At 41.1% G+C, this 12,744-nt stretch overlaps 1 protein-coding gene across 1 annotated transcript in view; it reads right to left on the minus strand.

Moving 5' to 3' along the window:
- Window positions 1–587: 587 nt before the first annotated feature.
- The window catches only part of IL31RA (interleukin 31 receptor A), a 52,121-nt gene continuing 39,964 nt past the window's right edge, over window positions 588–12,744 (minus strand). Inside the window, exons 11-14 of the mRNA XM_004744641.3 lie at window positions 12,302–12,442; window positions 4,652–4,745; window positions 3,476–3,557; window positions 588–2,242 (exon numbers count right to left, since the gene is read on the minus strand). Coding sequence (XP_004744698.2) covers window positions 1,793–2,242; window positions 3,476–3,557; window positions 4,652–4,745; window positions 12,302–12,442 — 767 coding nt within the window. The 3' untranslated portion in view covers window positions 588–1,792. The remainder of the gene's footprint in view (window positions 2,243–3,475; window positions 3,558–4,651; window positions 4,746–12,301; window positions 12,443–12,744) is intronic.

Below are 12,744 nucleotides of genomic sequence, written 5' to 3' on the forward strand. Positions count from 1 at the left end.
TTCTTTTCAAATTTTCTTGTATTATTAGAAGGGCCAGGAATAAGGCGCTGACATAGCTGTTTACATGATTCCTAGAGCCCCAGAAAACTTCATGGGGAATGTTACCCATTTTTAATGAACTTATTAAAACGCAACTTCTCCTGTTTGTGTTCTGTTTGCTGTAACTGAGAAAATGCAGACAGCTTTTTCAGGCCACAGAGGCAACCCAGGACACTGCAAGTGAAAACGGTTTGAGACCCAATCCCAGGAAAGAAAGGCCTCATAGCTGCTGGGCCTGTGCCCTGTGAATGTGCTCTGGAGGGCAGAGTGTGGCCCCCTGAAGGAGCTTCAGGGGTCCTGCTTCCCTTCCTGGCAGGAAACACTGACTCCTAGGACCTACCTTGGGCCATCTAGAAAGAACAGAGAGTCCTGGTTTCCTTAACCCTCAAGGCAGCAAAAGTCAGTGCGAAAATGATAAAAGGAGTCCAGTGGGAAAGGAAGAATAAATGAAAGGAAAACAAAGAAGAAAAAATTGAATTTAAATAAAATTAAATTTTTTAAAAAGGAAGCATTAAAAAGATGAGAGGCTGCTGAGAGAGGTGGGAAAGCCAGGTTCACAGCCCCGCCTTCCTCCATCTCACAGCCTGGTCTTCCTCCATCTCTCGGGGCTCTCAGCCACCTCCCCCAATAGCTAGAGGAGTCAAAACCACACACTAGGAAGTCATCTGCCATCAATGTGGTCACGATGCTGGGTCTCCGCAAATGAATCCTGACCATAGGACTCCCTTGACTGCCATAAGCTGTGTGTGTGGCCAATGCAAAGGCAAGAGGAGTCCTGGGGTCAGAGCAGCAAAATCACAGCAGCATGTTTCTACAGCCTACTCAGGTTTTGCTGGGAAGAAGCCTTAGAAGGTCATGCTCAGGAAGCATTCCCTGGCTCTGAGGCCACGTGAGGCGCCAGGGTCTCTACCTAAAAGCAGGGCAATGTTCAGTGCCTTCTTACTTTCAGGCTTGGGGGCAAGACAAAATGGCAGCAGAGGCCTCTGGGATTGTTTCCAGGGCTGTGCAATGTGAAGATTGGGGTGGACCTTCTGGCCCAGCCCAGAGTCTGCTCACCAGTGCCCTGCTGAGACACCCCCCACACACATTCCCTGATTTCCCAGCAGCCAGTGTGCTGTGAACCAGGGGCAAGAATTGTGGGTGGAGGTCTTGCTGAGATTTATGAGGGTAAGAAGGAGTCTTGGGCAGGCACAGCATCAGGAAGGCCACTCTACCTCCCCTGCCTCTGTACAGAGGGAAAAACAAAATCTCGAAAGTGAGATTTCAGCGCTGCCTTGGAGGTGGAGCCCAGAACCCAAGGTATAGAGGTATAGGGAGAGACTCTCACCTCCTACCAGACCCCAGTCTGCTGGCAGTGGGGAGAGTCTACTGGAACCCTGAGGAAGTAACTCCAGCAACAGCTGTGACAATGATCTAATTCCTACAGAAGGCCAATTATATCCACCTTGGGGGCCCTGCTGTCCCTTGAAGTAATGTCACAGACCCCAGTGTGAAACTGAAAAAAAAAAAAATAATAATAATAAATTGCTTTTCCTAGGCAGGGTACAGACATATGACCATCCCTCCTTCTCGGGCAAGTTACACGTCTGGGTCAATGAAGGTCAACAGGCCCCTCAGGGGGATGTGAGAGTTTCTCTAACACAAGCAAGTTGGGAGAGACACCCAGGAAAGCTCTTCTGGCCAAGTCATGATATATGCTCTCTGCAGGATTCACCCACACTGAGACCCAGAGGGATTCAAGCCACAGCAACAATTAAACTTCTCTTTTGGCTTCATCTTGAGGTTTTTCGCATGTGACAAATTCTCTGGTTGTCACCGAATTTTTCAAGTATGGATTTGGTTCTCCTTCCTCGCAGAGATTCTCTGGCCCTAAACTCTGAACAGAAGAGAGAAGTTGTTCTTTGGTTTCTAAGCTGGTCTCCTCTGGTATTCTAGAACGCAGCTGTTGGGGTTTTCTCTGTGGAATCTCAGTTGATGTGGGAGGACGATAAGGCCAATATGGAAAAGTCACATACTTATTTTTCTCCTCTCTCAAAATGCTTTCCTGATCCTTTCCAATTTCCTCTGTGGAAACCTCTTCCAAAAAATTCTCAAAGTTCACCACCAACTTGTCAATAAAATCACTGGAGGCCGAGTATGATTTTAGAACCCTGTCTCCTTCCGTGTTCACAGGATCATCAAACTCCTTCAGGTTTAGCTTATCCTGAAAAAGAGAAAGGGACACCCCCAATGATCATTTAAGAGCTACACATGAGGCAGTCAAGAGCTCATTAGGCTTAGGATAACCAATGTCTCACCTCTTGACCAGCCCCCACATTCCTTCCAGAGACCAGAAGTGATGGCCAATCTCTTCCACAAGCCCTTCCAGAGAAGCCTGGCAAGACTGACCCATTTCCTGAGAAATGGCACATGGTATTCAAACAACTTTTTTTCTTCTTGAGAGCTCAAGGCTATTTTCCACATAATCATAAGCTCACTAAACCCCAATTGAGATGGAAGCATCCAAATTAGAACTCTTACATAAGATGAAAAACCACAATCATCAGACAATACTGCCTATAAATTCATTTACTCTCTTGACAACTTTTAGTAAGTAGCAAAGTATATAGGGTAACACACAGCTGATAAAGGAGAGAAGAAAACAGAAATAACACAAATAACAAAAATTAAAATAAATAAATAAAGATGTCTACATTAAAAAAGTCTTCCGAGCTGAAACAAGCAAGAGCTAGTACTAAAAATTCCTGCATCAAGAAGTATTAGAAATAGTCTTTCAATAGTAAAAATTTAAAGGTTATATTTGATAGGGCTTGTTTTTACTTAACTAAAAGAAATTATATCTTAAAAATTGCAAAACAGTTTTTAATTTAAACTTATGAAAAGGAAGTTTTCTACTTAGGGATAAGTCACTAAAAAACCCTATTCCCAGTTCAAGTCTGACTGTAACTTCCCTAATTTGAGAAAAACAACCCGAGGCAGCCGTGTCAGCCTGTGGACAGCTATGTATATCAACATCCCCTCAAGGTCTCCAGTGGCCTCTAGACTAACTTGTTCTTGGCTGCTTTTTAATGGCCCTGAATCTTATAGCCAGGCTCTCTCTTGCTCCCTAATTAGACAGTCAGGTCCTTGAGGATGGGGCCAGTGTCCTTAGGTGGCATCCATTATAGGACCAGTTCCATGTCCAGCACACACTGGGTCCTCTGAGCAGAGTGAAGTCCTTTCCACTGATCCAAGAGGATGAAGGCCAAAGTTGTTCTAGAAAGGCTCATTCCACCTGTCATGCCAGCCATACCTCGGGACTTTTTAACCTGAATTTCTATTGATGTGAAGCCTGTACAAATCTCAGTGCAGGACTCCTCCCCATCTCCATCACCCTTCCTTGTCTTATGCAACCAACCTACTCAATGATTTCTCTAACAAAAGCACAAGTATTTACCTTGAAATCATCTCCATGCCATGTGGCTATGCTGCTTTCAGCAGGGTTGGGGACATCAGGCCAACATAAGTGCTTCAATTTGCTAATAAGAGATATGATTTTAAAACGGGAATTAAGTTTGAGAAGTATATGTTACTTACACTGCATGGGTCTGCCAGAAGGGTGCAGCTTTGCTACAGAGAATTGTATGGCTCCCTATTACATAAGGACAAGCTGTCGACTTCCTGACAGAAACTGGGAACACATAGTTTGGGGAGTGAAATTATAAGTCATCAATGGGTTGTGATGGAAAGACACCTTTCTTACCCTCTCCTGCCTCTGCATCTCCACCCCTGGTCCTGATGCTAGAAACCACACCATGACAGAACCATGTTTTTGAGATTTGTCCTCCAGGAAGCATAACCCTCTAAGCCTGTACAACATCTACATTTTAGTGCAGTGATTCTCAAAGTGTGGTCCTAACCAGCCGCAGCCGCCTCACAAGGGAGCCTGATAGAAAAGCAAAATGTACAAGGGTTTGCCTGGTGACTTGGTTTCTACCTATGGTTTGGAAATGAGGCTGACATTCACTTAACTATAACTAAGCCTAGATGCTTGGCAGAGAAGGTCCTCATCTGTGCAGTTTGGGAGAGAGAGATCTATGGGGGAGGGAGCCCTTGACCAACAGGGTAGCATGAGATTCTCTGGGAAGAGAAAGCAGAGGACCCTGAAGACAAGCTTCCTTTCCCACAGTGACCAGAGCACATGGGACAAACATCTCTGTGGCCAGCCCTCCAACACTGCACTACCAGCAAGGAACAAGTCTATGCTGGGCATACTACTGGCCAATGCTCTAATCCCATGGGTAAGTTCTCTCTCTACTTGGGAGATCACTGAGAGGAAGGACCTTCTCCCTGACTTTAGAGTCAGATGCCAAATACCGAAGATAACAGCATGTGGGGCAGCTGGCAATCCCCTGGCATAAGCCTGGTACATGGGGCTGTGGGGAATAGAAGTCCTCGTTTGGTCAGAATTCTGATGAGCAGGGTATGGCAGATAAATAAACTCAGTAAATATGTACCGAATTGATAAATGAATCAACATCCCCTTAATAACACAGTGCCCTTTCCACACATGATGCCTTCCACCCCTTTAGTCCCTGATTTTGAGGGTACATGCTGTTGCCTATAAACTCACTTGGGTTTTTTGAGACCATATGCCACTGTCAGCATGATGAGAATGAGAAGGCCGCTTCCAACCAAAGAAGTTATAAAGAAAATCTCAGGGACACCTTTGGGAATAGGAGAACAAAAGTCAGTAAAAGGATGAGCTCCTCACTTTGATGACAAAAATTAAAGATTAATTTTTTCTTCCAGGAGTTTCAGCAACATGTTCTTTATGATTTTTCTTTCAATTCAATTAAAATTTATTCATAAAAAGAAAAGTGATATTTGTGGCTCCTCATCCAGTTCTTTTCTGCCTGAATAACAGTGACAAACACTATGTTCACCAGGCTCATTCTCCACCTTCATTCCTTAGCACATATTTAGTGAGTGCTTACCACTTTCCAAGCACTATCCTGGGTAATAAAAAGTAAGGAATATATACACGATCCCTACTCGCATGGAGCCTACATTCTGGTAGAAGGATTCAGACAATAAAAAAAGAAGATTATTACAGATATAATAGGATGATAGAGTATATTTAGGTAAGATGGGAAGATAGTAACTTTACACATCGGCAAAGGAAGACTTCTCTGAAAGGAGAAATCTGAGCCAATGTTAATAATGAGAAGGGGTAGGAGTCAAGATGGCGGAAAAGTAGCAGGCTGAGACTAATTCAGGTAGCAGGAGATCAGCTAGATAGCTTACCTAAAGATTGCAAATACCTACAAATCCAATGGAAGATCGAAGACAAGAACAACAGCAATTCTAGAAACAGAAAATCAACCACTTTCTGAAAGCATACTTTCCTGGGGTTGTTGCCACTCTTTTAGTATTTTACTTGCTCCTTCATATACTCTTATCTGGACAAAATGACAAGGTGGAAAAATTCATCACAAAAAAAAAAGAACAAGAGGCAGTACCGAAGGCTAGGGACCTAATCAATACAGACATTGATAATATATCAGGTATAGAGTTCAGAATGACGATTCTCAAGATTCTAGCTGGGCTTGAAAAAGGCATGGAAGATATTAGAGAAACCCTCTTAGGAGATATAAAAGCCCTTTCTTGAGAAATAAAAGAACTAAAATATGACCAAGTTGAAATTTAAAAAAAAGCTATTAATGAGGTGCAATAAAAAATGGAGGCTCTCACTTCTAGGATAAATGAGGCAGAAGAAAGAATGAGCGATATAGAAGACCAAATGGCAGAGAATAAAGAAGCTTAGCAAAAGTGGGACAAACAGCTACTGGACCACGAGGGGAGAATTCAAGAGATAAGTGACACCATAAGACGAAACAACAGAATAATTGGGATTCCAGAAGAAGAAGAAAGAGAGAGGGGAGCAGAAGGTATATTGGAGAGAATTATTGGAGAGAATTTCCCCAATATGGCAAAGGGAACAAGCATCAAAATCCAGGAGGCACAGAAAACCCCCCTCAAAATCAGTAAGAATAGGCCCACACCCCGTCACCTAATAGTAAAATTTACAAGTCTTAGTGACAAAGAGAAAATCCTGAAAGCAGCCCAGGAAAAGCAGTGTGTAACATACAATGGTAAAAATATTAGATTGGCAGCAGACTTATCCACAGAGACCTGGCAGGCCAGAAAGAGCTGGCATGATATATTCAGAGCACTAAGCAAGAAAAACATGCAGCCAAGAATACTATATCCAGCTAGGCTGTCATTGAAAATAGAGGAGAGATTAAAAGCTTCCAGGACTGAGTATTCTCTCAAAAACTGAGAGAATTTGCAAACACCAAACCAGCTCTATGGGAAATATTGAAAGGGGTCCTCTAAGCAAAGAGAGAGCCTAAAAGTAGTAGATCAGAAAGGAATAGAGACAATATACAGTAACAGTCACCTTACAGGCAATACAATGGCACTAAATTCATATCTCTCAATAGATACCCTGAATGTTAATGGGCTAAATGCCCCAATCAAAAGACACAGGGTATCAGAATGGATAAAAAAACAAAACCCATCTATATGTTGCCTACAAGAAACTCATTTTAAACCCAAAGACACTTCCAGATTTAAAGTGAGGGGGTGGAAAATAATTTACCATGCTAATGGACATCAGAAGAAAGCAGGGATGGCAATCCTTATATCAGACCAATTAGATTTTAAGCCAAAGAGTATAATAAGAGATGAGGAAGGACACTATATCATACTCAAAGGATCTGCCCAACAAGAAGATCTAACAATTTTAAATATCTATGCCCCTAATGTGGGAACAGCCAACTATATAAACTAATTAATAACAAAATCAAAGAAAAACATCAACAGTAATACAATAATAGTAGGGGACTTTAACACTCCCCTCACTGAAATGGACAGATCATCCAAGCAAAAGATCAACAAAGAAATAAAGGCCTTAAATGACACACTGGACCAGATGGACATCACAGATATATTCAGAACATTTCATCCCAAAGGAACAAAATACACATTCTTCTCTAGTGCACATGGAACATTCTCCAGAATAGATCACATCCTCGGTCCTAAATCAGGACTCAACCAGTATCAAAAGATTGGGATCATTCCCTGCATATTTTTAGACCACAGTGCTCTGAAGCTAGAACTCAATCACGAGAGGAAATTTGGAAAGAACCCAAATACATGGAGACTAAACAGCATCCTTCTAAAGAATGAATGGGTCAACCAGGAAATTAAAGAATTGAAAAAATTCATGGAAACAAATGATAATGAAAACATAAAAGTTCAAAATCTGTGGGACACAACAAAGGCAGTCTGGAGAGGAAAATATATAGCAGTACAAGCCTTTCTCAAGAAACAAGAAAGGTCTCAGGTACACAACTTAACCCTACACCTAAAGGAGCTAGAGAAAGAACAAGAAAGAAACCCTAAACCCAGCAGGAGAAGAGAAATCATAAAGATCAGAGCAGAAATCAATGAAATAGAAACCCAAAAAACAATAGAACAAATCAACGAAACTAGGAGCTGGTTCTTTGAAAGAATTAATAAGATTGATAAACCCCTGGCCAGACTTATCAAAAAGAAAAGAGAAAAGACCCAAATAAAATCATGAATGAAAGAGGAGAGATCACAACTAACACCAAAGAAATACAGACAATTATAAGAACATACTATAAGCAACTCTACACCAACAAATTTGACAATCTGGAAGAAATGGATGCATTCCTAGAAACATATAAACTACCACAACTGAACCAGGAAGAAACAGAAAGCCTGAACAGACCCACAACCCTAAGGAGGTTGAAACAGTCATCAAAAATCTCCAAACAAACAAAAGCCCAAGGCCAGACGGCTTCCCGGAGGAATTCTACCAAACATTTAAAGAAGAACTAATTCCTATTCTCCTGAAACTGTTCCAAAAAATAGAAATTGAAGGAAAACTTCCAAATTCATTTTATGAGGCCAGCATCACCTTGATCCCAAAACCAGACAAGGATCCCATCAAAAAAGAGAACTACAAACCAATATCCTTGGTGAACACAGATGCGAAAATTCTCACCAAAATACCAGCCAATAGGATCCAACAGTACATTAAAAGGATTATTTACCACGACCAAGTGGGATTTATTCCAGGGCTGCAAGGTTGGTTCAACATCCGCAAATCAATCAATGTGATACAACACATTAATAAAAGAAAGAACAAGAACCATATGATACTCTCAATAGATGCTGAAAAAGCATTTGACAAAGTACAGCATCCCTTCCTGACCAAAACTCTTCAAAGTGTAGGGATGGAGCACACATACCTCAATATTATCAAAGCCATCTATCAAAACCCACCACAAATATCACTCTCAATGGAGAAAAACTGAAAGCTTTTCCACTAAGGTCAGGAACACAGCAGGGATGTCCATTATCACCACTGCTATTCAACATAGTCTAGAAGTCCTAGCCTCAGCAATCAGACAACAAAAGGAAATTAAAGGCATCCAAATCGGCAAAGAAGAAGTCAAACTATCACTCTTTGCAGATGATATGATACTATATGTGGAAAACCCAAAACACTCCACTCCAAAACTGCTAGAACTGTACAGGAATTCAGTAAAGTGTCAGGATATAAAATCAATGCACAGAAATCAGTTATATTTCTCTACACCAACAACAAGACAGAAGAAAGAGAAATTAAGGCGTCAATCCCATTTACAATTGCACCCAAAACCATAAGATAACTAGGAATAAACCTAGCCAAAGAGGCAAAGAATCCATACTCCAAAAACTACAAGTACTCATGAAAGAAATTGAGGAAGACACAAAGAAATGGAAAATGTTCCATGCTCCTGGATTGGAAGAATAAATATTGTGAAAATGTCTTTGCTACCTAAAGCAATCTACACATTTAATGCAATTCTATCAAAGTACTATCCATCTTTTTCAAAGAAATGGGACAAATAATCCTAAAATTTATATGGAACCAGAAAAGACCTCGAATAGCCAAAGGAATATTGAAAAAGAAAGCCAAAGTTGGTGGCATCCCAATTCTGGACTTCAAACTCTATTACAAAGCTGTCATCATCAAGACAGCATGGTACTGGCACAAAAACAGACACGTAGATCTACACGTAGACACGTAGAATAGAGAGCCCAGAAATAGACCCTCAACTCTATGGTCAACTAATCTTTGACAAAGCAGGAAAGACTGCCCAATGGAAAAAAGACAGCCTCTTCAATAAATGGTGTTGGGAAAATTGGACAGCCACATGCGGAAAAATGAAATTGGACCATTTCCTTACACCACACACGAAAATAGACTCAAAATGGATGAAGGACCTCAATGTGAGAAAAGAATCCATCAAAATCCTTGAGGAGAACACAGGCAGCAACCTCTTCGACCTCAGCCGCAGCAACATCTTCCTAGGAACATCGCCAAAGGCAAGGGAAGCAAGGTCAAAATGAACTATTGGGACTTCATCGAGAACAAAAGCTTTTGCACAACAAAGGAAACAGTCAACAAAACCAAAAGACAATCCAGGGAATGGGAGAAGATATTTGCAAACGACATATCAGATAAAGGGCTAGTGTCCAAAATCCATAAATAACTTATCAAACTTAACACCCAAAGAACGAATAATCCAATCAAGAAATGGGCAGTGGCCATGAACAGACATTTCTGCAAAGAAGACATCCAGATGGCCCACAGACACATGAAAAAATGCTCCACATCACTCAGCATCAGGGAAATACAGATCAAAACCACAATGAGATACCACCTCACACCAGTCAGAATGGCTAAAATTAACAAGGCAGGAAATGACAGATGCTGGTGAGGATGCGGAGAAAGGGGAACCCTCCTACACTGTTGGTGGGAATGCAAGCTGGTGCAACCACTCTGGAAAACAGCATGGAGGTTCCTCAAAAAGTTGAAAATAGAGCTACCCTATGACCCAGCAATTGCACTACTGGATATTTACCCTAAAGATACAAATGCAGTGATCCAAAAGGGCACGTACACCTGAATGTTTATAGCAGCAATGTCCACAATAGCCAAACAATGGAAAGCACCTAGATTTCCATCAACAGATGAGTGGATAAAGAAGATGTGGTATATATACACAATGGGATACCATGCAGCCATCAAAAGAAATGAAACTTTGCCATTTGCGACAATGTGGATGGAACTAGAGGGTATCATGCTTAGCGAAATAAATCAGTCGGAAAAAGACAACTATCATATGATTTCCCTGATATGAGGAAGTGGAGATGCAACATGGGGGGTTAAGGGGGTAGGAGAAGAATAAATGAAACAAGATGGGATTGGGAGGGAGACAAACCATAAGTGACTCTTTTTTTTTTTTTAAATTTTTAATTTTTTATAAACATGTATTTTTATCCCCAGGGGTACAGGTCTGTGAATCACCAGGTTTACACACTTCACAGCACTCACCAAAGCACATACCATAAGTGACTCTTAATCTCACAAAACAAACTGAGGGTTGCTGGGGGGAGGGGGTTGGGAGAAGGGGGGTGGGGTTATGGACATTGGGGAGGGTATGTGTGCTATGGTGAGTGCTGTGAAGTGTGTAAACCTGGTGATTCACAGATTTGTACCCCTGGGGATAAAAATATATGTTTAAAAAAAATAAAAAATTAAATAAAAATAACGAGAAGAAACACTCATGCAAAAACAAGGAGAAAGCATTCCTGGCATAAGGAACAGCAGAGGCAAAAGCAGGAAGAAGTTAGAGAGCATAGATAGAAGCAGAACGCGGTAGGAGAGGAGGTCAGTAAACCCCAGCTCAGGAAGGATCCTGAAAGCTGTGGGTAGGAATTTGCATTTTATTTAACATACAGCAGAAGCAACTGGTGGGTTTCAAGCAGGGAGCTAGGGTTTTAAACTCTGAATGCCGTGTGGAGAATAGACTGCAGAGGAACGAAGACAGAAGCAGGGAGATCTGTAATCTGCAAACAAGTGTAAGAAACACCAAGGCTCCAAGGCAGGCTCTTGCCTTAAATTTGACCCATGGAGAAAATTCTAGCAGATGATGCAATCTGTGCCTAGTGCTGCAAAAATACTATATGATTTTAAAAGATTCTACAGAACAATATCAAAAAGAACTCCAAAAAAGGCAGTGTTAGCCCATAAAAACAGAACATGTTTTCTATGTGGAAACACATACTGTATTTACATTTTCCAGAACCATAAAGATAGTTTTATACTTTTGAAAATGTGATAAGCAAGAGGCTTTCAAGAGTACTTAAACCAGGGGGGTCTGGGTGGCTCAATGTGTTGGGTGTCTTGATTTCAGATCCAGTCCCATGGTCATGAGGTTGAACCCTGCATTGCGCTCCACTCTAAGCCTGGAACCTGCTTAAGATTCTCTCTCTCTTTCTGCTCCTCCCCACCCTCTGCTCATATGCTCTCTCTCTCTCTCTCTAAAAAAAAAGTGAGAGAGAGAGAGGGAGAGAGAACCTATACCAGACTCTGTTTACCTTTTACTGAAAAAACTGGCAATGTCTCTTCACTTTTAATATAAATAATTCTTAAAACAGTTCTAGTATATCCTTAAAATCAAATCTCTGCTCCTCAAGGACTTGAGAAAATTAACATATTTCTGTTTCTCACATTCTCCTTCTTTCTTTCTTTCTTCATTTCTCCTCTCATTCTAGCTTCCTTTCCTCTTGAATATTTCCCATAACCATCATCAACACTACATTTTGTTACTAAATTTTTCTTGCTATTTTTAATGTAAAAACTGGTAAGTAGAACATATTATGTACATTTTTGCTCAAAAATCTCCACAAATGATGGAAGTTAAGTTCCTTCCTGTGGACAATGGTGCTAGTTAAACCAAGGTTTTCTCTCCAAGGCCCCACTCTGTAGCAACCTCTGGAACACAGATACTGGTGACTATGAACCTGTGGCAGCTTTAGAGCAGAGGTTGGTATGTACTGAAATGAAGTTGGAATTAACTTGAACCCTTCTCCTCAAGATGACATGGGACTACCCATGATGAAGGAAAAAAATGACCAGTCTTTTCAAATTCATTTCTCAATATGTCTGCTCTCTCTACTTCTCTCCTCAACCATAAGCCTTCCAGGAAAGTCAATGAGCCAGAGGGCAGATGGTTCTTCTTACTTAAGTACTTCCCTTTCATTAGGCTTCCCCCTGCCTTTAGCAAACATCATCTCCAACTGCCCTAAGGGAAATGCCAAGGAGACTTACGCAAGGCATAAAGGAAATACTCACTAATTGATAATGTCTTGAAGTTTATCTTGGTGCCATTGGTTCCCCCAGCACTTGTGCTGGCCATGACCTGAAGAGTATAAGAGGTCTTTCGTGTCAGGGACTCCAGGCCATACTGCAGGATATTGGGGTTGACTGTCTTGGCTAAAGGAAAAATATAGAAGTCAAACACAACAGCCAAGCCCAAGTAAAAACTGTGCCTTAGGAAGAGTGAAATAAGAGCACTGGGACCTGTACCTCCAAGTCATCCAATCAAATACCCCAATCCCTCTATCCATGTTCTGCTTAAAATTATAGAAAGATATAGCAAAGATATAAACATAAAAGCTAACACTATAAATCTCTTTGAAGACAACATAGGGTAAATAGTGGCTTTGAATTTGGCAGTACATATGATACTTAATACATAAGTAACAAAAGAAAATAGATTAATCTGGACTTCACCA

Source organism: Mustela putorius, unplaced genomic scaffold (assembly GCF_011764305.1).
Source record: "Mustela putorius furo isolate JIRA1106 unplaced genomic scaffold, ASM1176430v1.1 tig00000145_pilon_pilon_pilon, whole genome shotgun sequence".
In the NCBI taxonomy this organism is placed as follows: Eukaryota; Metazoa; Chordata; class Mammalia; order Carnivora; family Mustelidae; genus Mustela; species Mustela putorius.